This window comes from Genypterus blacodes, unplaced genomic scaffold (genome assembly GCF_046128005.1).
Source record: "Genypterus blacodes isolate CSIRO-AG114 ecotype Tasmania unplaced genomic scaffold, CSIRO-AGI_Gbla_v1 ptg000063l_1, whole genome shotgun sequence".
Classification (NCBI taxonomy): Eukaryota; Metazoa; Chordata; class Actinopteri; order Ophidiiformes; family Ophidiidae; genus Genypterus; species Genypterus blacodes.
In genome coordinates this window covers 759,667-787,383 of record NW_027466875.1, presented here as the reverse complement: position 1 = coordinate 787,383, position 27,717 = coordinate 759,667, and the positions used below count along the sequence as shown (strand labels likewise).

The 27,717-nt window shown below is 44.7% G+C and overlaps 3 protein-coding genes across 6 annotated transcripts; 1 reads left to right on the top strand and 2 right to left on the bottom strand.

Annotated features, from left to right (window-relative positions):
- The first annotated feature begins 329 nt into the window (after positions 1–329).
- On the top strand, positions 330–5,902 carry cacng8b (calcium channel, voltage-dependent, gamma subunit 8b). The gene is made up of 4 exons (XM_076154793.1): positions 330–555; positions 3,077–3,160; positions 4,035–4,175; positions 5,103–5,902. The coding sequence occupies exons 1-4, from the start codon at positions 333–335 to the stop codon at positions 5,900–5,902; spliced, it is 1,248 nt and encodes a 415-aa protein (XP_076010908.1). The 5' UTR covers positions 330–332.
- Positions 5,903–11,491: 5,589 nt separating this feature from the next.
- Positions 11,492–15,067, bottom strand: cacng6b (calcium channel, voltage-dependent, gamma subunit 6b). Its single transcript, XM_076154840.1, has 4 exons — positions 14,704–15,067; positions 12,537–12,611; positions 11,850–11,987; positions 11,492–11,712 (listed from the first exon to the last, which is right to left on the bottom strand). Exons 1-4 carry the CDS (start codon positions 15,065–15,067, stop codon positions 11,492–11,494), a joined length of 798 nt encoding a protein of 265 aa, XP_076010955.1.
- Positions 15,068–20,176: 5,109 nt separating this feature from the next.
- Positions 20,177–27,647, bottom strand: u2af2a (U2 small nuclear RNA auxiliary factor 2a). 4 transcript variants are annotated; one of them, XM_076154694.1, is made up of 12 exons: positions 27,026–27,647; positions 26,155–26,296; positions 24,560–24,595; positions 24,103–24,206; positions 23,814–23,965; positions 23,595–23,711; positions 23,340–23,499; positions 23,165–23,244; positions 22,828–22,950; positions 22,416–22,502; positions 21,721–21,969; positions 20,177–21,603 (listed from the first exon to the last, which is right to left on the bottom strand). In XM_076154694.1, exons 1-12 carry the CDS (start codon positions 27,072–27,074, stop codon positions 21,469–21,471), a joined length of 1,434 nt encoding a protein of 477 aa, XP_076010809.1. In that variant the 5' UTR covers positions 27,075–27,647; the 3' UTR covers positions 20,177–21,468. The 4 variants fall into 4 exon arrangements, with proteins under 4 accessions (XP_076010809.1, XP_076010810.1, XP_076010811.1 ...); XM_076154695.1 differs by having other exon boundaries at positions 23,361–23,499; XM_076154696.1 differs by lacking the exon at positions 24,560–24,595.
- Between the last annotated feature and the right edge of the window lie 70 nt (positions 27,648–27,717).

The window sequence follows — 27,717 nt, the reverse complement described above, 5'->3', positions numbered from 1 at the left end:
TCAGGCTCATGAATATGGAGCAGACTGAGATTGTGACGGTGTGAGCTGTTGTGTTCCACATCAATTCTGTCTTGTTAAGCCGAGTCAGCAGAGTCGTCCTCCTCTCCTCCAAGGACACATCAGAGAGACACTTATGCACCTCCTGCACCTGCCTCCTCCGTCTTTCTCATCACCTCCCATCTGTACCCCTCACCTCTCCTCGCCCCTCATCATCTCACCTGTGCGTTTGCTGTCATCTTCTTTAAAATATCACACTTATGGCCGCTCGCTCGTCCTCCCTCCTTTTGCTCTGACCGTCTCTAAAATGACTCCTGTCTTTCTTTCTTCGAGGCATGGTGTGTGAGAAGGGGATCCAGATCCTTCTCACCACCGTGGGGGCATTCGCTGCCTTCGGCCTGATGACGGTGGCCATAGGGACGGACTACTGGCTGTACTCCCGTGCCCTCATCTGCAACAGCACAGCCAACGTCACCCAGGACGACCCCCATAACAAGGACAAAAAGGACCCTGGGGCGCTCACCCACTCTGGACTTTGGAGGATATGCTGCCTGGAAGGTAAGAGAGACGGGACGGGACGGGGATCTGCCTCGTCTGAAGTCGCAGTGCAGAGAGGACAGAGAAGAGCTGAGAGAGCTGAGAGAGCTGAGAGAGCTGCGCTTAATATACCGACAAATCTGCTCAATCTGCTTTTGTCGAGCTAAAGCAGAACTCCAGAGTGAGCTGGAGCTTCACTGTGCCTCCAAAAGGTTGAGTGTTCCTGCCCCTATGTGTCAGAGGGAGAGAGAGAGAGAGAGAGAGAGAGAGAGAGAGAGAGGAGGGAAGCTGTTTAATTCAGATTGTGTCTGCTGTGTGTTCCTCAGTTTAGGGTCCTTTGTTTGGTGAATTTATTTCATACACAGTCCACAAAGTTATAGTTGAACATTGGAGTTCAAAGATGTTAGTGTTGTGGTTTGTTACTTCAGACTGAGTTCATCAAAGTGTTTTTTTTAGTTTTCCCTCACCATGTGTGTTTAACCTTGTGTGGCATGGATCTGTTGACCTTTATCCCAGTGTAAACATGAAAAGCTCTAATATCAAAGATCAGCATCAGCATTAGTTTAAACTTATTCCATTCTTATTTGTCAGACAGTTCCATTGTGACAAGCTCGCAGTTTTGCCTCATTTTAATATAATTACATGATTATCAAGCGTGAGCCTCAGTCCAAATAATCCATGACTCATAATCTTTGACTCTGACTGCACTAATTGCACGGCGGTGCTGCTGCTGCGCGGGCCTGTGCTCCCCCTGTGAGACAGAAAGTGGCAGTGGCCTTCTCAAAATGTTCCGTTTGTCACTGCGACACAAGCCCTAATTCATTATACATTACAGTGCCTGGCTGACACTCCAGCAAGTGAACAGTGGAGCAGCCACAGCCAAGTGGGCGGTGTGTGTGAGTGTGTGATCTGCTGGGCACAAACAGGCCGAGGTGGATGTGCAGACAAACCTCCTTCCTCTCCTTAAGTATTCTGGGCTTGGTCATTGTACAAAGCTAATTTGTCCTCATCTCTAAGCTCCCTGATAGCAAAGCAACCAATTAGAGATAAGCCTTAGCCCTCGCAGCACTGCAGTGCCCCCCCCCCCCCCCCCACACACACACACACACACACACACACACACACACACTCACCCCCCTCCCATTGCCTCTCTTTCACTTCCATCCCTGCTTTTCTCCCCTGAACATTCAGTATATTTCCTCCTTTGTTGCTTTCCCTCCTTCTTGCCCTCCTTGTATTGTCCTCTCTCTCTTTCACCCTCTCCCTCTCTCTCTCTTTCTCTCTCTCTCTCTCTCTCTCTCTCTCTTGTTTTGTAATGCACCAAAGCTGATGGTGTCTTGGCACAGCTTAGAGGTCAAGTATCCTTGATGTCTGTGGAGTATTGAGCTCAGATAGATGCTCAGTAGGCGCGCGCTCGGTGATGCAGTGAGGTGTAGTAGGAGTGGAGCTGCAGGACTTGTTGGCTCTAAAACATTCATGCTCCTGGGTGTGTGTGTGTGTGTGTGTGTGTGTCTGTGTGGGGCACATAATGCTGTGTCCTCCTCTAGCTCGTCTGCAGGTTTAAGGTGTGGTGCCGCTATAGCAACGCGCCGGCGACTTTACAAAATGTAATGATTTTCAGGGGAAATTATGCCATTTTTTTTCAATCTTTGGCGTTCACTTACCAGGTCCACGTCCGCCTCATAATCTGTAAAAAATGAACATGAATGGAACCATAACAAGCCTCTCAAAGCTTGACTAGCTGAGAGAATGGGCAGATACACGTTTTGCTTCTATTGTGTAACTTCTATCTGCGTTGAAGTATTAGCATGAGGGATCCAACAGGGTGCATTCAAAGGCCCCTGATAAGTGAAGGCAAATGGAGGCTTCTTGTTCATGAGGCACATGAAGTTGTCGCGCTCTGGATGAGATGCGTGTCACATCACGTTTGGTAAGTCGATGGGGGAATAAATGATCTGCTCTGCGCCGCTCTTAGAATTTGGGGTAAATCTGCCCAAGATGTCAGCCGGCATCACGGGTGGCTCAACTGATGCCTGCTCCCTTTGTACCTCCATCTCCCTCTCTCTCTGCAGAACAACCTGTGGAAATGTAAGAGCTGTGAGAAAGACCAGCTCACCCCACGTCTGTCCAATTCTCCCTCCATCTGTGTCTCCTCCATCACTCCACATTTTTTGTACAATCCATCCATCCATCATCGTGCGTGCGTGCGTGCGTGCATCCCTCCATCCGTCTGTCTGTCTACAGTAAAGATGCAAGACCCCAGTGGGTAGATATCTGTCTGTTTGTAAACACTTGTGTGTACGTGTGTGTCACTAACATTCGTTTCCTAGTATTGCCATTGACCATTGTTAGCGTTTGTGTTGTTTATTAGCAGTAAGCTCATCATCTTTACAAGCAGCCAGCACGTACAGTTTACTTTGGATTCAAACCCAGATTGTCTAACACAGATATGGCTGTGATCCAAAGTGCTGCTCTCTTTGTTCTCTTCCTCTTACGAGTCCTCATCTTTGTCTTATCCCTTTTCCTCTCCTCTCTATCTCAGGGGTGAAGAGAGGAGTGTGTTCCCAGATCAACCACTTTCCAGAGGATGCAGACTTTGACCATGACGGGGCAGAGTATGTTCTACGTAAGTCTGAAACCTGAGAGGGCCGTGTTTCACCGCTCATTACGGCTCCACAAGAAGTGAATGTGACTATGCAGGGAAAGTCATGGAAGACAGCGTGTCCTAGTTCACACTGGGTGCCCTGCAGTCATATGTATCTGCTGTGTGATATGCTACATGTGAGCCTGTGCATACATAAAGAAAAGCTTGTGTTCTGTTTACAGTGTCGCTGAGGCATATTGCTGGCATTTAGGTGGCATTTTCCCTCTGGTGGCCCAGTTGTCCTAGATGAGAGAGGAGTGTTAATGTGTGTGTGTGTGTTTGTGTGCATGTGTGTGTGCGTGTGCATGGTTGGTAGAGCACCTGAACGCACTGAAGGCCACGTGGGAGGGGTTTGATTCATTAGTGTGTCTGACAATGGGTAATTAATGTGTTGCCTGAGTGCTCTGTGTGTATTTCAAATAAATAAGCGGAAATCGACATTGCAGGGCACAGGGTGTGTGTGTGTGTGTGTGTGTGTGTGTGTGTGTGTGTGTGTGTGTTAATTCTAATGTCCTGTGTTTTATTTAAAATCTTTGGAATCCTACACTTGAAGGGATTTCGGATGAAGTCAGTTTTGGTCCTGACCTCCATCCGTTAAACCTCAGGTTATGATGTCATGCTTACAACACACACGAACAATAGAATACAAAATAAGAGGCCATGTTCGAAGATTATTTTTTTAATTGTTTCCTTTTTTATTGAATATTTTCTCCATATTCTTATCAAACTGGAAGCCATAATGACTTTATTATTATTATCATATATATTACAATATGTTTTCCTTTCTTTATGTCCATTATTCTATTTCCTCCCTTCATCCTATTTGCTGCTCACTCTGGTTCTCTCCTCTGTTCAGGGGTTGTCAGGGCTTCCAACATCTTTCCCATCCTCAGTGCCATCCTGCTGCTGATGGGGGGGATGTGCATCGCTGCCAGTCGACTGTATAAGAGCAAGAGAAACATCATCCTGGGGGCGGGAATTCTCTTTGTAGCTGCAGGTAACACACACACAAACCTCCACAACACTCTTTAAGTGCACTTGTGTGTAGATATATGCGTGTGTGTGTGTGTGTGTGTGTGTGTGTGTGTGTGTGGGTGTACGCGCGTGTCTGTGTGTGTTTGTGCATGTGTGAATGATGAGTCTGGACAGCATTGTGTGCTGCAGCAGAAGAGTTTATGCACTGATATAAGAGACTCTACTTATGTTTAGACTATTCTGTCAGCGTAATGTCAGCATTTACTTAAGCGCAATTACTTTAAAAAGTAAAAGTTCTCTTTTCAAATTGTATGTAAGTAAAAGTAAACAGGATTTGGCAGAACACATGAGGTAAATGTCGTGTCAAATAAATAGCACCTTTGTCCTTTCAAGGTCTTAAACGGTTGAATGATATAACAAAGCTGGAAAAATCATCAGACTTTGACATGCAAGGTTTTTCATTTAAAAGGATGAGTAAGAAAGAAGGTAAATGAAAACAAAACAACAGGAAGGAGGTGATTAAAAAGAAGCGAAAGAGAGGAGAGAGAGAGAGAGGCAGTAGCTCAGTGGGTAGAGCTTCCGCTTGGGAACCGAAGGGTCGCCGGTTCGAGTCCCTGCTGAGGTGCCCTTGAGCAAGGCACCGAACCCTCAATTGCTCCCCCCTCTGCGAAGGGTGGTAATATATAATGTAAGTTGCTTTGGATAAAAGCGTCTGCCAAATGATCGTAATGTAAAGAGAGAGAGAGAGAATCAACATAGGAACAAATGTGTCACAGACGGTCTTATGTTGTGTTGAATATAAAATCTGAATCTTTACAGTAACACACCAGGGATCAGATCAATGTAATGAAGCAAAAGCATACTGTAGTGCAAAACATCCCTAAATGGAAGTACACCAGTTGTATAGTTGTATTTATGTCTGCTGTAAATACTCTCTGCTCTGTGTCAGGTCTGAGTAACATCATTGGTGTGATTGTGTACATCTCGGCTGCTCTGGGGGACATCTCTCCCAAGAAGGACGAGGACAAAAAATGGCAGTACTCCTACGGTTGGTCCTTTTACTTCGGAGGCCTGTCCTTCATCATGGCGGAGATGGTGGGCGTGCTGGCCGTCAACATCTACATCGAGAAGAACAAGGAGCTGCGTTGCCGCTCGCGCACCGACATTTTCAAGAGCACCACGCACGCCATGCTGCGCCTGCCCAGCTACCGCTTCCGCCGCCGGTCCCGCTCTTCGTCCCGCTCCACCGACCCCTCCCGCTCCCGAGACCCCTCACCTGTCGGGGGAGGCGGGGGTAAGAACTTCGGCCTGCCCCCCTCGGCTCTGCTGTCCCAGGGCCCCATCTCGGTGTCCACATTGCCCAACCCCCACTCTCGCTCCCACACGGCCCTGGCTGGAGGTGACATCTCCCTCTACACGTTGTCCCGCGACCCCAAGTTGGGGGGTTTGCCGCCCATGTATGGAACGGTGGACAGGGCCACCCTCTACCAGCTCCACAACTGCTTTCCAAAGGACGGGAGCGGAGGAGGAGGAGGGGTGATGATGAGTGGCACACTCCCCTCGCTTAAGTCCCACAACCCATCCAACTCTAACTCCAACGCACCGATGCCCAACTCAGTGGGCTCAGGCCCCCCACCCTTCAACTCATCCACAGTGGACAGGGAGCGAGGGATGGGGACCCTGGACAGGCTGAAGGGAGACAGGGAGAGCAACTCCAACACCCTCAACAGGAAGACCACGCCTGTGTAGAGAGGAAATGACGGACGGGACGAAGTGAGGGATCATTGAGAAAGAAAGTGAGAAAAGGGGAGCGGTGTGTTTGTGGTGCTCAGGAGAAAGGAAATGCAGACCGACAGACCGCTTGACTGACTGACCAACAGACAGACTGACCAACAGACAGACAGACAGACAGACAGACAGACAGACAGACAGACAGACAGACAGACAGGTGACACGCAAACTCTCTCCCTCCATGTTCACTGTTATTTAGTCTCCTCAACCTCACTGAGAACAAAAAGATGACGAGTAATAACAGAGTGATAATAACAACAACAATGAACTTTCACAATAAGACTATTTTGATATTTTAATGTGCTAGAAATGATTTATTTTGTTAATGATCAAACGCAATTAACGTTTGGCTATTATGAAAAATGTTTCACCTATTTTTTTGTGCAATATTAATGCTACTTTAACCAGATCATCCTTAATGTCAATTGTTGTTGTGATTATTCGTAAGCGTTATTACAGGCTAGCTCTACTCGCAACACTATAGTTTGGAATGAAAATTAAAATTTGTGTGACTTTTCAGTCTAATTTTAGATCTCGATGACTTTAACTGTGAATTTCTTCCATGCAGAGCCACTGGGACGTCAGTGAGCTGTCTAACTGTGTCAAAGTGTTACGCATGAGTGTGCACAATATGTGGGAGAATGAGTCTGTATGTTATGATTTTCTTTTGAGCCCTCATAATATATAATTTTCATTTATGACATGAATTCAGATGTGAATACTGTACATTGTCTTCCAAATTGTTACTGAAAGAAATGCAACAATAATCTGAGCGACTGAGACGTGTGACCAGCGTCGTTGTTATTCTGAGTTTTCTATGGGCTTCTGTTAGTCTTATTTCCATTCTAGTCAGTGTTAACAGTAGTACTTGTAGCTGTAGTTGTGTTGAAGATGTTTGTTCTCGGGCATTAACAGAAACCTCTAAGTGGAGGAAGCAGAAAAAAGAGACATAGAATATATTTGTACAGAATCAGGTGACGATTGCAGCCTGAGCAGAAAAATAAAAACCCAATCATCTTTTGTATGGAGAGTCCCACAGACACACACACACACACACACACACATACACACACACACACACACACACACACACACACACACCTACACACACACATGCAACTCATCATTTTCAGAGGCACTGGCAAAAAAATATATACAATATGTATATGTGGGGGTAAGAGGGTTTAAAAAAACACTGTAGAGAAAACTTTTGAAAATGTACATTGTAATTTATGCATTCATATATTTGTAACGTCTCTCAACATTTTCTTCTTGGGGACGACTGTTCAAACTGAGTGTGTATTTTGGGCAGGGAGTGTTTGGGTGGAGTGTTCCGTTCCTGTTTTATGGGTACAGGCTGCCCTCCTCGGACTCTGGTGGCGTTCCTCAGCCCGCCCTGCTCTGCCATACGCCCCCCTCCCCCCTTTGTCCATATTTGTCACATGATTAATGTCCCCCTACTGTGTCACGTGACCGATAACACAATCACCGCAGAGACGACCCTTAACCTCCCCAAGGACTCTTTTCACTGTGCTTCCCCGTGTGAACGCTAACTCCTGAAATCTGAATTCTGTTTATGTTTATGAGAATGTCTAACCCCCCCTCCCCATCCCCCCTTCTCTCCCCTAAACTGTTCCAAGTGACTGCAGATCCGGGCTGAAACATGGACATTTGCTACATTATATAACGAAGAAAACAACCAGACGCTTCCAGATTCTATACAATTTCATTTATTTGATTTCATTTCAGAAAAAGAACAATGTGATAAAACTGCACACAGATAGCATTTATGTGGGCAATATGAATAGTATGTAGTTGAGAATAGATATATCTAGACAAATGATTATGGTTTATCTAAATGTGTGATAAACTTAAACACTGTATTGCACGAAGTTTATAAAAAACAATGAGACATTCACAGACTGCTGTCTTTTGTTTCTTTGTGCGCACAAGCTAAAACATTCACTCACACACACACACACAGTGATGAAACTTAGTGGTTTAGTGTCTTCGTGGCTTCTCCAGGACTCTCCGTCCGTCTTTGGCATGCTGTGATTCTAAGAAGCTCTGACCTTCTCTGTCAGACCTGGGGCGGGTAATATTTGCAAATATATGAGCAGAGCCAGGTGGGTGGTATTTGCTAAATAATGTAAAACAGAGAGGAAAGAGTTTGAAAGTCATTGCAGGATAACTTTGCTCTGACCACTCTGTTACCTTCAACTGATGTTTGTCCATGTGGTGACGCATGTATGAGGACGAAAAGGATCCTAAATGTCCTACGGCAGTGTCCTCTGTGTCCTTGTGTCCTCGGTTATCACGTCCTGGTGTCTTATTAGCATTAATCTAACATTCATTTCTTTTAGTTTAGGGCAATAACTTCACAGGCACAGAGCTTTAAACCTTCTTGGTATGTGGCAAAATTGCTAAACCTATCAAGAAACAAATGCCTCTGATAATATCAAGACTCTGATTTTTTGCCAAAAAGCAACAGTAGTTTTAAAAATCTATCACCAAACTGAAGGTGTTGCTATTTAATCATCATGGGATAAATGTGCTTTTATTTATTTATTGTGATTGAATTTTGAGCAAATTTACAAAGATAATGATAAAAGAAAATCCTAAATTAACCTATAATAATAATAATTTTCATTATACATTTCCGAATGAAATTCAGCAATTGCAGGAAACAAATGCTGAAGAAGTGTCTGATTGTGTGAAGGCCCGAAAAATGTTTGAATGAATGAACCATGAATTAACAAAAGAACCCAACTGCTATTTGAAAAGGAGTTGGACTGTGAGAAGCAGGAGAACTTTCGAACGTAATGATGTATTTATGTTCCAAAAAGCCAGAAAATATAGTGAGTCGAAAAACATGTAAAAGATTTTTCTCAGCTGAAACTGTTACATTGTGCTAAATGAGGAATATTAAGGATCAGCTGTCACTTAATAGCAGAAAGAGCAAAAACTACATGTTACAGTTTAACAGATAAAACAGGACAAAATGTGTATGTATTGTTTGTGCAGCAGCAATATGAGACTCAAGGGACGGATGCCTCCAATGATGCACATTTCATTATTAAAGGTCAGGGTAAGACATGGCACAATATAAGATCATTCACATTCACCTGAATTTTCAATAATCGTTCATAATCAACTTTTTTCCTTCTCTGTGCTCCTGTCGTCTGTGAATCTGTACTGTTTCATGTACATTTCCTCAATTTCCACAGACAAACCTGCCACTATAGTCATCATGTACAACTTGTCGCCTTGTCTTAGTAGAACCATTAAACAGCTATATATACAAACAGGATAGTGTGTCATGTGGATTTAGTTTCTGCCTACTGGGACTTAAAAGCCTGTGTGCCGATTTGTGTTTGTGTGTCTGTGTGTGAGTGAGTGTGCATTCAGGTGAGGACAAGTGTGTGTGTGAATTCATGTATGCCACTCCCATTCTTGGCAGGCAGGGATGAGAGCAGCTTTTGGGATGTCGCTGGTCTGATTAGTCTGTTGTCTGTCTGTGACGTGGGAACAGAGTGTTAATGGCACCGGGGGGCTTCAGCAGGCAAAGTGTTTCTCTGAGGTCAGGGGTGGAGAAGAAGAGGACAGCACACAGGGGTATGAGGATAGGCTGGGGTACATAGCTGAAATTCAAGGATAAGGTTTCCCAACCTCTGCAATGGAATCCATTGCAATGAGCTATGGCCTAATTATAGAGCAGCAGGTTTGGGGGAGGGGAGGTGGACAGAGAGGTGAGGAGCTACAGAGCGTAAGAGTGAAAATGGGTGAATGTCAAGTTAGTGAGCATACAGGCGGCAGTCACACAGATTTTATATTCAACATGAGATTAACCCTGTTTGTTTGTTGTTCTTCTAATTTGTTTTGCTTCTATTTATCCTTTTCTTTCTGCTTGCTTCTCTTTTGGTTCTCTCCCCTTATCCTTCCTCTTTGCTCTTTCATCATTTTCCTTTCCTGACATTCATTAAGTAAATACAATATTGATCGCCAAACTACATTTTATTGCACAACACTTAACTGCAGCACAGATAACAGCGTCTTCACAACAACATGATTTGCATTATTTTGCAAGCAAGAAATTGAAAGTGACCTGAAAGGTGAATTCATGATCCCCTGTCATTGAAAGCATATTTTGCTGTGCTGTGCTTGTGACTCTGCAGTTTTTCCTGGGAGAAGTCAGTACAGACTCTCCCCCAGGCTCGTTAAACTGAGTGATGATTTTAAAGGGGATGGGAGCTGCTGCTGTGATTGGCCCTCTAACAGGCGTAGAAAGGGTCATATATACTTGTTCCATTTGAATGATGAACCATGAACTATTATTATTTTTTTATTTAATTCAATTTGATGAATATTTTTTAATTTTATATAATTTTATACATCATGTTGTATTATCTTATTTTGTATTTATCTTATTATTTTATTTTCGGTTAAGTATTTTAAAAATTTTAAATATTCTATTTGATTTTATGTGTTTTGTATATTTTCTTTTATTTCATTGTATTTTAATTATATATTTTCTTTGCTATTTTTAAATTTTAATTTAATATTTCTTCATTTATTTTTTCTTTTAGAATGTATTTAAAAAAAATGTTTTTAGTATATTTAATTTTATTAATATATTATTTTGTTTTAGCATATTTTATATTTATTTAGTTTTATTTTTTTGTATTTTATTTTATTTTAATTTATATGTTTCCATTTTATTTTGATTGAGGTTGCCGGCGGGATCATGGTCGCCGGCAGGTCGAGGCCAGCATAAAAAAATATTTTACTTTTTGTTTTGTATATTTTATATATTGGTTTTATTTTGTGCTGCCAAAAAACAGAGTCCTTATTTGATCTCAGATCCTTTTATTTATAAGCAAAATTGGTGTGACAAACTGTACAGCTATAGGAGTACAAATAAGCATGACACATATTTAATATAATATTGTATCATGGCAGACAGATGTGAAGGTGTGTGCATTGTATACATATTGAAAATACTGTTACTGGAGTCAGAACGTGAAAACTGAACATTCATAAGATAAAAACATAATTTATGTACAGAGTTGTGCTTATATAAAGTGAGTCTATACAATACACTGATATACAAATTGGTATTTTAAATTCACAGTTGGTTTCATTCCAATATATACATTCATCTGTATATACAGCTGTAAAACACACAAGGGTAATAAATAAAAAGTAAAACTGTGAAAGAAAAAAGCCTTTTGTCTATCAAGTATTGGAAAGCTTCATTCATAGGACTTACTGATAGCATATTGATTGATTGAATGTATGCCCATGTTTGTGACACTTTAAGTAAACGCAACACAGAGCTACAAGTCAGTCAGTCAGTCAGTCAGCAGCACCCTGTCAGTCCCCCCAACTATTTTCTATTGACAAACACAAAAAACACGTAACCTCACGAGTTTGAGTAAGACCTAGTATGAGCTCTCTCTGATCGATTACATTACAAGAGCATGAAAATGCAGCCCTCAGAAAACAAAACATCAGGGATATACATACCAGTGCTTCAGCATTGAAGTGCTAGGTGGCGCTATTCTTGTCTGGCCAACATTTCTGCCAGGTACTCGAAGGAAGAGAGAGAATGAGGAAGAAGAGACCCCCCACGATAAGAATGGCTCCTGCTGAGCCCACACACGCCACAGACCAAGACAGTTCATGATGTAACGGTATGGAGTGATCGCTGGACAGCAGCGCCAGGACGGACTGGTGGAAGACGAGGACGGAGAGAAGGACGAGTATACCTGTATGGACAAAGACAGGAATGGAGGGGGGGGGGAGAGAAGAATAGATGGGAAAGGTTTAAGGTATTACTTTTCCATTCTATAATGTGAAGACGATACTATGAGGGCCTGGATCCCTCAACATACGGAGGGCTCACCTGCTAGGATGAAGCAGAAGGAGGCTGGCTTGAGGAAGAAGTGCACTCCTTTGCTGAGGGACATGATGATACAGATGGAGCCTGTTACCATCATGGTCAGACTCAGCAGTGCCAAAACAGCTGCTGCTAGATTCAGATCTGGGAAGGAGCGCAAAGAGGAATGAAGAGGAGGAGGAGGAGGAGGAGGAGGAGGAGGAAAGGGACTGAATAGAAGTATGAATGGATAAGAAACGGTTCCTCGAGCTGAAATCTAACGCGTTTCATTTTCAGAAGTGAGATGTGTGAGGAAAAGATAGCGGAGTTGTTTGACGCTCCTGCGCTCATGTTGGTTTTTGATGCATTGTACAAACGCGTTGGCTTCCTGTGTTGGCTCTGTTTCAAAGTGAATTCATTGGCACCGTCAACCTGGTCAGGTGCAAAGAAACACTCCCACCGTTGTAAATGTGTCACACACAGATGGCTAGATTAACTATTTATTTGTTCAAAAACTAGTTATGCACAAAAGCTTCAACATTGAGATGAGGGACAGAAGAGGAAGAACAGCATGAAGGAACGGCAGCTACAGCTTGTTTAGATTGATGAATGCATTTATTCCACCTACAACTTCAAATCTGATGATGTGTGTGTGTGTGTGTGTGTGTGTGTGTGTGTGTGTGTGTGTGTGTGTGTGTGTGTGTGAAATCTCACTCTTGTTAGTCGTTTTCTTGAACATGACTGCATTCTCCCCAGAGGTGAAGAATTTGAAGTAAGTACAGTTGGATTCTGCGGGTAAAGGTACAAGATTAGAGAAGGAGATAACCATACACACACACACACACACACACACACACGCACACACACACACGCACACACACACACACACACACACACACACACACACACACACACACACACACACACAGATTCCTATAGAAGGTTGATGGCCCTCTGCAATGTGCCTCCTATGCATCCATGCACTCTGTCCTCCAAGGCATCATTCCTATTTATATCCAAGTGTCGAGCTGGAATACCCAGAGACACACACCGCTCAACACACACTCCTTGGCGCTGCACATATGGCATTGCCAGTGAGAACGAGAGACGGCAAAAGGGTTGAATAGAAGAGGGGGAGACTGAGAGGAAGGCAGAGGGAAGGGGGCAGATGAGGAACAGAAACACGGATATGTGGCTGCAGGAGGACAAGGGGTGAGGGGAAGAGGATAAATGGGGTGAGTGGATAATGAGGGGAGGAAGCAAGGGATGATTAGAGGGTCTGAGGATGAGAAAGTGGAGGAAAGGAGGAGTGAGATGGGGGCAGATGGAGGGGTGGTGAGACTGGGGAGCCACAGATGGAGAGGGAGGTGAAGAGAGCTGGAGAGTAAGGCAGAGGGACACAGAGGGGTTAGTTAATACTGCATTAGACACACTCCCTCTGTCCCTGTCTCTCCCTCTTCCTCCGCCGCTCTTCCTCGCTCCCCCTCCTCTATATTTAGACAAAAACTGTGAAGTAGTCAGATTCCACTTGGCTTCACGAGTGCATAGTGATGACTTTCACCCACTGAATACTACGTGGTACAAGATGACCGCGCCACACACACACACACACACACACACACAGACACATATACCCGCCGAGCTCTCACGAACATTTCACACATCTCTTTCACTCTTTCACACACAAATATGTTTGGAGCTGAACACATTTGCAAACATTTCGTATTGTACCATTTATCAGTCTACTGATTTTTAACACATTATGCTATCACGGCAAAGCGCTCTGGCTCTCACTCTCCCCTGCTGAGGCTCTAATTATTGAGCTGTCATGTTCCTCCCCGGCAGCCGGCCCTGGATGGAGAGCTCGTCTTCAGATGACAGGCCCGACTCTGTGCTCGGGACAGGAGCCAGAGGCATGTAAACGGGGATGTGAAACAGAGCAGCAAAGATGGTGAAACAGTTGTTTTCCTTACCGACATGACAAGCCTGCAGCCGTCTGCAACAGGCGGTGTGGGCCAACAGTGTTTGGACGTGTGAGAAAAATGGTCGGAAATGTATCCTGGCTGCTCTCACACGTCAACGGAGCGTCTCAGAGCCAAACGTGTGTATCAAACAGCTCAGAACAGAAGCAGATGTAGATGTGGAACGCTTCTTCTCAGCTTATTCCTTCCGTCCCTCGATTCATATCAACAAGGCTGTGGTCCGCTTCTCACAATGATAATATAACTTTACACTACCTGCTGTGTATGGTGTCATAACGAATAGGGTCAGAATTGGAAACATCCCCGCTATTGTGTTTCTCTCACACTGTTTAATTCTTGATTCCACTGGATCGGTTTCAGGGCCTCATATTTCTTTAATGAATCATTTTACGCATTATCTGTAGGATGACCTAGATACATATGTATGCAGGCAGCTTCACAAACACAGCTATCCTCTTCCTCCCTTTGCAAGGTTAGCAGATATACACGTACGCACAAGGGTGGGGGGGGAGATAAATGAGAAATAAGAATATGAGGCTTGTACAGCTGAAGAATGTGTCAGAGGAATGCTAATCATGTGAATTTAAGGCTGTGCTGCTTTAGTGGTGCCGTAGCGTTCCTCAGTCCTTGCTTGGCTCCGATAAAAGACCTACAGATGTAAGCTTATTCCCGGTGGGCATACATCATATTAGTTATGCCTCATCCCTCTGTTTTCACATCAGTGGTGATGGGGGAGACGCATCACTTTCCCTTAATGCTCCAACCTATCAAAACCATCTTTTGACCCTTTTCTGGTCTTTTCTGTTCATCTGAGGGACACAGAGCAAACAGACTAACACAGAAAGAGACACAGAACATGACAGTTTGAAGAACACGCTCACATCAACCACAGCTCTCACCTCCAGGTAGTTCAGCGGGGCCGCAGCTCGCCCTGTCTGGGTCTATGTCAGCCACCCATAGGGTGCGGACGCAGCCCTTCCATAAGCCATAATGGGCTACCTGGCAGGTCTGGTTGTTGTTGAAGTGTTTTGGTTGGGCCAGTTCCACCCAAAACTCTGTCCCCATCCCTAACACTGTCAGAGTCACGCCGATGATCGCCACCAGGAAGGCCAGCTTGATCTTCCCCTCCTGGCTGTCACTCATCTTCTGTGTTCGCCTCTGACCCCTCCCTGCTTTGGTTGCGGCCGCCGGGCCGCCCTGGCCGGTGCCTGGCAGCCCGATGCGGCCATCCTCATCTTGCTGTATGAAAAAGTTGGACCACATGCTCATCCCAATAAGCACCAGTGGAAGAGACTTGGCAGTGGGATTAAAAATGGGATGAACTGATATACAAAGAGACGAATGTGTGGGAAGAATATGGAGTTTAAAAGTAGATAGGGTGCAGGTTTGGAAGTGGTAAGAAGAGTATATTGCAAAGGAATAGAGGCGATCCAGCGATCATCAGTCCTGTGCTGGGTGGATAGACGCAGCGAAAGCAGGCGGAAAAAGCAAGTTGGGTTAAGAGTTGGAAACAGAAAAATATGTGTGGGCTACGCTGAAGTAGGGGTGGATGAGGATAAAGTAACAATAAAGTGGAGGGATGGAGCCAAAGTCCAGGAGAGCCAGCGAGGGCGTCTGTTATTCATCCAAACCTCTGAAAAAGAGAGACGAAACAGAGAGATGAGACAGCAGCAAGCATATGCTTCTCAAGAGCACAAACCTTTCATCCCCACTGTAATATTTAACTTTCAACAGCTTCATCTGCAACTACAGTATTTCCTCCTGAACGCCACATGACACGCTCTCGGCCAACAACAGATAAGCCATATGGCGTCTCCCCTGAAAGGCAGATTCCTCCTCAGATGATTGAACAATTGGGCCGGTATGAGGTAGTTGGTGCAGGGGGTCAAGGTGACTGATAAAACCACAGCGCCAGACCGGACCACCCATCTTCTATTTCCCCAGAGGATCAGACAGCAGATCTCTACCACATGCAGGTACACTATCTCAGACTTAAACACAGATCCCCTTTGATCTGAGGGGATAACGCGTCGCCACAAATACCTCCTGTCCTGCATGACATGTGCCAGCAGACAGCAGGAATCCGCCGTGGCGTTTCTCCGTGTGCATACGTGCATGTGTGCGTTTGTATGTGTGTGTGTAGGTTCCCGGCTCATAGAGATGTTTCTGTTATCCCACGCAGCGAGTCGGGGGTCTTCGCCGCAGCTTAAACAGTGTGAGTGATGGGACACAGCGGTGTGGCCACCCTGCGCGGCGTGTATGAGAGGTGATAATTCAAACCTGACCCTCTGACAGAGTGGGACCTGCAGTAATTAATTCTGCCTCACAGTCTAACAGGTCACATAGTGGAGGCAAGACGTCCTGGCCAGGAGGCAGACAGTGTTGGTACAGCAGGCCACACACAGTTGGGGGATCACTTAATTCGGAGCTTTGTGCTGACAGCATCAGAGGTTTTATATAGGCGGACAGACAACATGAGCCTTTAACGCATCTGTAACCAGCTGAGATTTGATCAAAACACCTTACTGTAAACTGATCAGACAGATCCATGGTCACTGACGGCCAGCATATTCAACGTGTTGAGACCGCTGACGCAAAGAGCCAAACAGAAGCCACCAGATGTACCAGTTTAAAACAGCACCCGTGCATTACAGCACTGACTACAATGCACAATATCAAGTTTGTGACAGCTGACAGCCAAGTTAGCAGTCATCGAATTAGAAACCTTGATCGCATTACATCTGTATGAACCACAGGGGAGTGAGACGTGTGAGAGCATGTCAGGCCACTTTACAGGACCAACACAGATCAATACAAATACTTTACTAAATACTAGATATGCAAGTATGTCTCATTTATGTAAACAACGCAATAATCTGTCAATATTGCAACAAAAGCTATGGTACTTTAACATAATGTAGCAGTTTAGCAGAGTGTACGCACTGGCACATATTCTGATGCATAAATCTATCATTTCACCAACATCGACGACATCAAACGCGGGTGTGACATGTGGGCACAATAAAGCCAAAACTAGCAAATGCACTTGAGCAATAAGAAGATGAATTCTGACCTGTTTACTGTATGTTGTTCAGATCTGGAGGAAGACGAAACTTAAAAGAGGGGGACAGTGTGTTTGTGGGAGAGCTGGTGACCGAGAGAGAGAGAGAGAGAGAGAGAGAGAGAGAGAGAGAGAGAGAGAGAGAGAGAGGGAGAGAGAGAGAAAGAGGGAGTGAGTGAGGGAGTGAGTGAGGGAGGGAAGTTATGGAAAGTGAGCGTAAGAGGGGAGGGGGGTTTGGATGATTAAAAGTGTGTGCATTCAGCCTGCGCCTGTGAGTTCAAGTCTCAACAACACCCTATATATACCACACTGTATATGTGCATACGTGTATATGTGTGAAATCTTAAATCAGTGGCCCAAAGGGGCGGCGGGTGGTCCACTCATATGACGACAGCGCTGCCAGCATGGCTGCAAACATGTCTGTATACTGTGTCAGCCTTGCTGTGAATGTGTGTGTGTGTGACACTCTCTCTCTCTCTCTCTCTCTCTCTCACTCTCCCTCCGAGTGTGTGTGTCTATTTTAGACAGCCACCTGTTAATGACATTAAGTAAGGGCGAAGGAGGGGTGTGTGTTTATATGAGAGGGGCCAGAGCAGCGTTTTATAGAAACACAATACACTGCTGATAGGAAAGTGGAAATTTGACACAGGGACACAGAGACAAAGAGACATGCAGAGACACAGGGGAGACAGGGAGGAAGGGAAATAAGGAGGCAGGGAAAAGGGAAAGGTTGACACAAAACGGCAGCAAGTGAAGCTGTTTTCCAGACCAAATGAGAGCGAGCAGCCTTGTTCCATTCCTCACTGAACAGGGTCCAGGGAGATCTCAGAGCTTCAGCCTGGTCTTGTGGAAAGCGTTTCTCGTGGCTCAGCCCTGCTTGGCTGCTACACAGTTTAGGTTACATACGTGGCAGAGCGAGGGAGAGGCCAACCCCTCGTCCAGCCACACAGCAAGGGGGGAGGGGGACAGAGGAGTCGGGGGGCCGTGAGGGAAAGGTGTGAGAAGTGGAAAGAGACTGTGATGCAAACTGGGAATGAGTGATAGAGAGACAGCAAGACGGAACAGGAGGAAAAGGGACAAAGCTTGCTGCAGGCTGTGACACAACAACTCGCACCTACATTGTCTAAAATAGTCAAGCGCTCTTCCTTTTAAGGTGAGACTGCAGTGGAGGCTGTGCTGTAACTGCTGCACTTTGCAGATGGCCTTTCTTAGACAAAGCAACATGACGTGCACATGACAGCTATTATTAACATTATTTATTAGGGGGACAGCACTCGTGTGTCCATTGTCGACATGCTTCTCAACGCATGGTCCATCTCCACTCTTCCCTCAGAGGAGAAGCTCCACTGACAGTGTAAGGTCATCAATAATCCACAATATGCTGATGTGAAAAACCTTTTGCACACATCACTCCAGTCCCTCTGTCAGCAGCACACTGATTTATGCTTGAGCACACTGAGACGTGCACATGTACGTCCTCTCAGGCATGCATGTGTGCACTCATGCCCACTTGTCCACATTACAGCTGCAGCCATTTCTTACTTTGACATACTGAGGTAATATTCTGATCCCCACAACCTTGCCTGATTAACTTCCATATGAAAGTATGTATAGGATACTAAAATATAGTATATGTGTTTGTCAGCCCACTATGGCACTGTTCAGGTCTATCATATCCTCTGCTTGGTTTCATGTTGTGACCACTAGTCATTTTTGTTGGGTGTCATTGATGACATTCAACCCAGCACCAGTGTGTTTACTACTGAGTCTTGTCGTGTCAGATTTAAACAGGCATGTGTACTCACACTACTGCATCCATCCATACACTTCAGTGTTGCACTCTCCCAGTGCTGCAGTGTTCTATCTTTCTGAATGAAGATCAATGGGGAGGCACTGCACAGAATGACAATGACCATCAACAGAGTTTTACGTTCTCCACTAGAGGGAGATGATGCATTTACAAGCTACACTGCAGCACCAGGCCTGGGAAGGGCTTCTGAAGACGATAAGCACTTACGTCCTGGTGTGTGTGTGTGAGAGAGGTAGGGTTTGTTTTATATAGCGCCCCAGTCTGATATGGCTCCTTTTGTCCGGGAGAGATGCTATTTATTTATTTTTTCCCGTGCCCTCAGGGAGTAAGGAGTGTTGCATCAGTGGCAGTGCTGCTGGGTGTTGTGCAGTGGGGTGCAACGGTGCAGACAGAGCCTGGCAGTGTAGAGCTGACACAACACATTATTTAATGTCAGGGACTCATTGCTTCCCTGTAACTGATTTATAGGAAATCCCCATTGGAAAGGTCTCAGGTGGCCAAAGCCTTCATGCACTTACTGCTATCAAACAAGATTGTGTACTCATCTGTATTGGATTAAATTAAAGGAAAACCAGCAAAAAAAAAAAGAGCTGCAGCACTTTAATTTGATTTTTCTGGGTGGATTTGGCACCGCAGGCCATGATGCTGTTACATTTAAGGAAAATGATTTACACTGTCCAAATAGATGGCATGTATTCACAAACCACAAGGGTTAGTGGTGTAACTATTGACACTGGATTCATTTTGAAGTGAGAATTCTAATGGCATAAACTGAGTGTGAAATAGCTCCATCACTTGGACACAACCATTAACTACAGGGCTTTAATTTATGCCATCAACTGAATGAATGGCACAGCGATACAAGACTCCATGATTGACTCTGTGTACAATGTGGAGGCACAAAGACAAACGTCATGTAAATTCAGTTTTTAATCAACATTTGAAAACGAACTGGACAAATGAAAGACTGTTCCGCTTGAATTAACTAGATAAAGCTAGATTTAGCTTTGAATTGAATAAATCACATTTTCAGAGAAAAAAAAAATTAAATGACAGTGACAATGAAAAAGCAAATCTCAGAATTGAAGGAGTAACATCTGAAAAGTGTAATCATGAACAATCTCGTCAACCGTCTGAAGCAAGTTTAAAGTATTAACTGAACGTTTTCATGCCTGTATGGTGTGAATGTGGTCCTCGAGAGAATCAAGGGCAGAAGATGAGGATGAGTTAGTGAAGATTCATGACATCGTGAAATCACAAAAGCTCAACATTTAAATGCATGACAGACAAACACAGGTGTGTGACAGGGATTAGTGGTCTGCAGATTTTACAACTTGTGTGGGCTCGCCATCAACTTTGCATTCATTCATTTTGACTTCATGTTTATATGTTGTTTTATCTCACAAGCAAGGCAGCGAGAGGACGTATAGAGACAAGCGGTTTGGTTTTGGTTTTAGTCCGCTGCCCTCTGAGCAGTCAGCAGTACAACATGAGTCGTGGGTATTAGTCACGTGTTTATTTGGTCTTTTCACAGAGCGAGATGTTGCACAGAAAAACAACCAGATCCAACAAATTTTACATCCTAACCCTGTTGGGGAATAAGGAAAAATAAAAACTGGGATTTTAATACTAAGCAACAGATAGTGACATGTATGGACATACAGATATCAAAGGTCGATCCAGGGGCAAATCTAATTTGTCTTTTGCAAATTGACATGAAAAATAACTTTAAGGCTTTTGGGTCAGGAACAAATCCCTATTATTTACCAATCGGCTTGCACCCCTACGCCTGGTCTTAGTTTTTTCTTCTTAAATTAAATCATTCAAGGCTAAACTGCTGAGACAAAATACTCTTACCTGTTAAAAGTTGGAAAAGATGGACATGGAAAAATTACGAACAAAAGGACAAAAACCTTCCAAATTTGAAAATGTTTTTTGCAGTTTATCATGATATTCTGCAGCCCGAATACAAGATATTACAGCTTAAATCAGTGAGTCTACACACAGTATTGGGAAGTATTGGAACGACAATTCGACATTCAGACAGTCCAATTTGACAACAGATTCTCTAACAATCATCCTATGGGGGCAGTAGTCTGATGAGAACGTGGGACCAAGTAGACAGGATAAAGTCCAAACTGGAAAACAAGTATATGTTTGGGGGGAAAAATAGAGTCTCCTCTCTTCCTCTCTCTGGCAAAACTGAAGTAGACGTGACAGCAGCTGTACATCTACATAAGATGATCAATGAAAACACCCTCATCTTCTTCCCCCTCGCCCCCATCACTAACACTCTTGCCTGCCCCCCGTACTTCATCTCAATCGGTATCCAGTTAGTTCCCTACTGCAACTCCTTCCCAATGTACTTAAAACACGTTGCCTCCATTTAAATACAAACCTTTTAGTGTGGCGCCCCCTCCCACCCAGTATGTCATCCCTTTCTCACAAAGTATAAAAATCGCAGACCCCCTGACCAATGACCTGTTACTACACACATTTCTCAAAAATCGCAGACGGCCCCACCCTCACCCAATGCTAGTCTTGTCTGTTTTGGGCTGAATATAACCCCCCCCCCCCCCCCCCAGGCCTGCATTTCCAAATCTGTTTTAACAGCTACACATTTCATGTAGATCTCACAATAAAATGGATTTCACCAACGCCACCTGCCAATTGACTAATACTCCTGATCTACATGAAATGTTGCACTACCATATGACCTCGGGGGCTGATTTGGAAATGGGCAGTGCCCCCCTCCCCCACCCACCCACCCCTCTCCTCGTTCTCATGCCTCCTCTACCAGAAGTCTCGGCGGTGATATGCATCTGGATCGCAGTATTTGGTCACCACCACCCTGTTGGCGAACTTCCTTCCGGTCAGCCCCTGCATGGCTTTCTGGGAGTCGAACACGGAAGTGAACTCCACAAAGATCTGCACAAAAGAGGGAAAAGGAACTCTTAGTGTAACGACAGATGGGATATAATGTCATAGATGGTAACGGCTTCAAAAGGAAAAATTGGTCTGCAGAGTAGTGGAGAGCGTTCCTACCTTGCCAGTCCCAGGCACCTCCAGGCCATCCACAGGTCGAGGTATCTCAATGCTCTTGACTTGACCGTACTTGCCGCACTCGTCCCTGACATCCTCCACAATCTCCTCATATTCTTCATCATCCAGCAGCTCCTCGGGGGCCACCATGTTCATCAGACACAGCACCTCAGTGGGCAGGCCGCCCATCTGGGTCACCGAGCTATTCAGGCCCGGCACCTGCAGTGTCACTGGAGTTTGGTTTATACTTGTCTGCAAAGACACAAAAGAGAAAACAAGGTTAATGCAACAAGAGCAGCTGTGTGTGTGTACCCAGTATAATGGACAACTGTGAGAGAGATTTGAAGACAGATCTGATGTGCAATGGAAATCTACTTGGAGTACTACTTGGATTGATGAAAGATGGTTTAGGTCCCCTTACATCACAAAATGCATACTACTTATAGATTACTAAGCCAGTTGTCATAGATCATGATGTAAACAGAACAAATATATTTCTTGTTTTACTTCAAAAACATACCATCTTTACATTACTTCACAGATGGGCAGCACATGCTTTTTTTCCTTCAGTACATGGAATCAGCCATATGTCTTCATCCTTTCCAACACATCCGCTAGACTAAAATGAAATGTGCTTGTGTAAAAGCATCCAGCCTCCCACCAGCCTGCTGTCATTTGTTTGGCCCCTGGACACTTACCAGAGTGGCGTTCTTGGATCCCACGCTGGCTCTCTGCACCAGGAGCTTCTTGTCTCCCAACTGCATGCCGTTCAACCCAGCGATAGCCTGTAATGACATTTAAAAAAACACATTCAATGGTCCACACTGCTGTAAAAGGCTGAATGGGGAATTTAATATTCAATGTGAAGTAAATGTGAATCAAGAAACTGGAGGTTCATCTAACATTATTTAAACTTAAGTATCCATTCAAGGTTTTTTTCTGTAAATTTGTATTATAAGAGGAAACTATCTCAACATGACAACACATTTTCTTTGCATATTCTAAATGTCCCATCTACAGACGACGTGATTTGAGATTATTTCTGTCCACTCCATCACTCCTTCCCCACTGTTCTGAACATTGAGAATCTGTTTCTGGTGTAATGGGTACCTGATCATTAAGGTTGACATCAACATATTCACAAAAAGCGTATCCTTTGGAAAGACCAGTGGCGCTGTCCTTCACCAGGTTGAAGGCCTTCAGAGGGCCGAATGACGTCAACAGCTCCTTGACCTGAAACACATCAGACGAAACAGAGTTGAGTGACTTCTGAAGCTCTTTCAGGAACTCAAGACAATGAACTGTACATACAAATTAATCCAGTAGTGGCTAGTATAATGAGCAGACGAGGCTCTGAGGAAGTAGAAGCATGATGTCTGGTACAAGTACACCAGCCTGCTCAGAAACCAAGTTTAGGGGCAAAGCCACTTAAGAAGGAAGCACTGACCTGGTCATCATTCAGATAGTTGGGCAAGCCTCCAATGAAAAGCTTGTGAGCCGAGTCAGGCACGACTGTGGACACCACACCTGCATGAGACACAACCACAGCGGTGAGATACATGATGGGAAGCCACCAAGGGCACAGATCTGTTTTGAATTATGCTGCCAACAGAAAAGGTTACCAAAACTAGAAATGTCTGTACCAGGCACATAGACACTGGGGTTCTCGCTCATGCCAGGCAGGGGCTGGTAGTCGTGGGGACGGCGTATCTTGAGACTCTGGCCTTGAAATATGATGCCATCAAAGGCCATAGCCTGAGTCGTTTCATCTACAGAACGAAACTACACACAAAAATATAGATTAGATTAAAGCAAACTGAGTTCATGTAGGCAACCAGTCAGAACAAGAAAACAAGCTCATCAGGGTGAGAGCTCACCTCAAGGAAGGCAAAATTCTTATCCTGGTTGATCTGCACTGCAAGGACAGGGTTTCCAGGGGCCTGAGTGAGACCACCCAAACGCATCTGGGCATTGAAAAAGTCCATCATGGACTCCTACACCAAAGAGACAAAACAGATGGAGAAATTAAACAAATGACATTTAAATAAGAGACCTGCATCTCATTAAAATGTAAACTGTAATATTCTGCTGCTGACCTCTGTGATGCCAAAGGGGATGTTGCCCACATAGAGTCGACGGGCCTGCCTGGTCATCTGACTGCCCACCACAGGTACAGGGGTGGGAGTCACAGCCAGGCCGTCTGGGGTCATGGTAGGCAGGAGAGCTGTGGCTGGGATCTGGCCTGCAGCTGGAGCGCAAAGACAAGGAAAGGAAACATTTAGCAATCTCTCTACAGATGTTCCACTCACCATAGTGTGGACTCTGAGAAGTGTTTTTAAAAAGAAGTATTAAGAGAAGAAAAGAGGAAACAAGGAGGTTGATTACCTTGCATGGCTTTGTACTGCATGGGAGTGATGTGTTCAAACCCAGGGGGCGGTACATCCCAATATTTCTTCACCTTCTTCTTCTTCTCACGGTGTGGAGAACGACTGTTAGAGGAAGGAGAAAATGTTGAAGTGAAAATAATCTGTGTGCAGCTGAAATGTGATGAATCTAACGACACAGGCAGGTGAATCCTTCAGGCCAATGATCAGTACATCTAACCCAGGAAAAAAGAAATATCTCATTAGCTCAGTAGTAAAGACCCAGACCTAATGGGGTGTCAGAATACACACTGGAAGGTGGTGACTAAGGAGAGAAACTGGATCAAACATTATAAGAGAGGGGAGAGAAAGACCCACACTGACAGGATTCCAAACAATAAGTCAATAACACATAGAAATAAAGGCAGGTTGTGATGCAATGATGCAAAAACCTGCTTTGTGTTCATTTGCTGTATTACCTTCCTGCATTGTCCTGGGGGAAGTTGGCTGGCGAGCTGAAATGACATTGGAAGGGTTTCACATTTCACTCAAATACACCACTTTCAGCAACATTCACAGAATTAAAACTACATAACCTCTACGGTGAATCTGAGGGCCTCATCAGACTCCATTAGAATAAAAGGCCTTGGCTGTATCTCCATTCAAGGACAAAGAACCATTCCCTGCTCAGATAACGACCCCTTTTGCAAATGACACCCGCCAATAAGACATCAAATTACGTCTACCTGCAGCTTAGTGGAGCCCATTTTACCAGGCGTATCTATGGCGACTCTACATCCCCACCAATCACTTCCTAATTAGGTCATCGATCGTTGGTCAATGCACTACAGCTACCTCCCCATTCTAAATAGGTGAGACGGGTGAAATTTGGAGAATATCTTATCAGGAACTAATGATGTAATGAATTATGATCTATTGATTCTTCCTGGGGAAAAACTGTTTAAATTAAACACAAAAGAAAAGAAAAGTGATACACAACAAATAATCGTGCATGCAATTGGGGGTATCAAATTTCACATCCGACCACACAGCAGCAATGACTACACGAGACAAAGCAGCAGTCAGGCTTTAGTTTTAAAGCAGCATTGGGAGACGAGGAAGAACAATGTTTGATTACCATATTGTGCAACTTTACACTTTTGAAAAGCAGCTCGTCAAAGACGTCTGCTGGCACAAATATGGACTTACTATGGAAAATTTCATGTACAATTCCAACCATTTCCAAAATTATGAACGTATCTGGTCTCTAAAGAGAAGTTTATGCTTGTTGTGGTTTCCTGCCCTATCACATGTAAATCAAAGGTGAAAATGCACGAGAACACAAAGATCTGGATACAATCCAATCTGCCTGACCGGTGACCACGTGCGTATGTAGTCAGGCTCACATTGTAACCTGAACTCTGTCACAAGCAGCCAGGTGTAAATGTAGTACGGACAGTAGGGACAAATTCGCGGGATAGAGTCCGCCAATGGGTTGTTAACATCACCAGTCTTCCTGGCTCCGCTGGCTCTCATTCATAAAGCCGGAGCAGAGCTAAATAAGAGATGCAACTTGCAGTAAAGGAGAACCTGTCACTTGAATGCAGACGGTGATAAACCAACCGTAAAGGTAATAGTTGTTTTATAGCTGGATTATGATTATTATGATCATCCGTGATGAGGAGGGCCGGTGGACTTAAATAGCTTGACAGCCTGCCCACCGAGATCCAATCGCAATGCAGGCAGCCTCCAGTTAACGAGGACGGGGGCTGTAGATGTGAGGTGTAAGAACGTGTCCCCTAATCAGCTGTCTTTCTCCGGATAATGTGTCTGGGTAGCAGTGGCGCGTAAATCAGGATGTAAAATGGATCTGTACAAGGCGTAGTGTGTATTTGCTTCATTAAATAACTCTGGAAATGGTTGAAAAAAACATGTTCATATAAATGACTTCTGCTCTACTGGATAACCTCACTAATGTTTACCCAGCAATAACTACACGCCATGCTGGGTCAGGCATGGAGGACACATAATGGAAGTCTCGGTGAGGTGATGCGGTCGCCCCAAACGCACTGACCTGCGTCTGTGTCGGCGCTCCTTGCTGTCCCCACGGCGGTCCCTGCTGCGTCTGTCTCTGTCTCTGCTCCTCCTTTTCCTCTCTCTGCTGCGGCTGCGAGAGGAGGAGCGGCGGTGGTGGCGGTTCTCTTTGTCCCTTTCAGCTGCATGGATGGTGACAAATAGATTAGACAAATTCACCTACTGCTATGGAGTTCAAGTCACATACAGTACGTTCAGTCAGAGGCATGGGAAATTACACAGCCAGGAAACTTTTTGGAGTTTGGATTGGGTGATTCCACTTCTATGTTTTCTTAAATAAATTGAATGCACCAATGAACAGTGACAATAAAGTGTAACTACATTACAAATTCGTTTGGCCAATTCACAATAAACAACACAAAGCTTTCCACAAAAATGCAATTAGGATTAAAGTTAGCTTAATGGTGGATAAGGAAAGAAACTGTAATAGCAGCACAGGCCAGGTGTTGAAACTGAGGCGCAATCACCATAAAAGCGAAAGAACATGAGAGATCAATCTTCAGGGGGCGCCACATCCGGAATGAATGGACCGGCAGGGCAGACAGCTGGTACTGGCATGAGCAAACACTCACTACTGCGTTTAAAATAGTCCGCTGCTATTAGGGGAACCATGCTAGTAAAGCCGCATAAATGGTCCCATTCATTTAAAAACAGGCGTATGTGATGTTGAACGGCGGCAAACAACAGAGTCAAAGCACACATGGAAGGCTGCTCCGAGTGGGGTAACAACTGTGCCGTTCCAGCAAATAGACATATCCATTCCGTGTGAACCACGACTAACTGGTTAGCATCATGGCGGCAATGCCAGTCAACAATACGATGGTTAAATTATTAGGGTTGTTTGTATTTACCTTGTTTGTTTTCAGAGAGCTGCCTTTCGAATTCGTCGAAGTCCGACATCTCCGTGACTTTCAGGCTGCTACGCGTTCCCCGATTGCGTTCTACAACTGATGATGGCTAGCTTGCAAGCTAGCAACAGTGAACACACTTTCAAAAACACAAGTTCCCCGGTAAACCTCGCTTCAGTAGTTAATTGGCTGCTCGCAGAACGACCACAAATTGTTTAAACTGCGTGTGCGCCGCTCTCGCGTAACAATAAGGTTTTGTTTAACAGCGAAACGCACAGAAACATTGATAAAGGAAACGTGTTCGCATGGGTTAGCCTGCTAACGGCTAACTAGCTTGTAGCAAAGTCCAGAAGAATAGGCCCGCTGCCCCGCACAGTGTGGACGCGAGATAGCGTGCTAACTAGCTAGCTACTACGAAAACCCGAATGAATAAGGAGACTATTTTCGGAGCCAGGTGCGGGTCCCAGAGGGTCGCTGGTCCACCCGGCGCGGCTGATTGACTTTTAGGGTCAAGTATATGAGCTTAGCATGCGTTTGGCGCAAGCAAAAACAATACGTGAGATTTCGGTATGCCCGCTTTTTTTGCTCCGTCTCCCAGGTACCCCGTGACACCGGAAGTTGATGAATGACCAGTTTCCGGAGAGCGAGAAGACACAAGTAATGTCCTTCACTTTAAAACAAAGCACGGATTCTCA

Coding starts and splice junctions, on each gene's coding strand:
- u2af2a (XM_076154694.1), bottom strand. CDS start 27,074: ATGTCGGACTTCGACGAATTCGAAAGGCAGCTCTCTGAAAACAAACAA. Junction 23,966..24,102: donor GCAGTACAAAGCCATGCAAG/GTAATCAACCTC, acceptor TTTGCGCTCCAG/CTGCAGGCCAGATCCCAGCC. Junction 23,712..23,813: donor TCCCCTTTGGCATCACAGAG/GTCAGCAGCAGA, acceptor TCTTTGGTGTAG/GAGTCCATGATGGACTTTTT.
- cacng6b (XM_076154840.1), bottom strand. CDS start 15,067: ATGTGGTCCAACTTTTTCATACAGCAAGATGAGGATGGCCGCATCGGG. Junction 12,612..14,703: donor CCCCGCTGAACTACCTGGAG/GTGAGAGCTGTG, acceptor CTTTACCCGCAG/AATCCAACTGTACTTACTTC. Junction 11,713..11,849: donor CTTCTGCTTCATCCTAGCAG/GTGAGCCCTCCG, acceptor TTGTCCATACAG/GTATACTCGTCCTTCTCTCC.
- cacng8b (XM_076154793.1), top strand. CDS start 333: ATGGTGTGTGAGAAGGGGATCCAGATCCTTCTCACCACCGTGGGGGCA. Junction 556..3,076: donor GAGGATATGCTGCCTGGAAG/GTAAGAGAGACG, acceptor TCTCTATCTCAG/GGGTGAAGAGAGGAGTGTGT. Junction 4,176..5,102: donor AATTCTCTTTGTAGCTGCAG/GTAACACACACA, acceptor GCTCTGTGTCAG/GTCTGAGTAACATCATTGGT.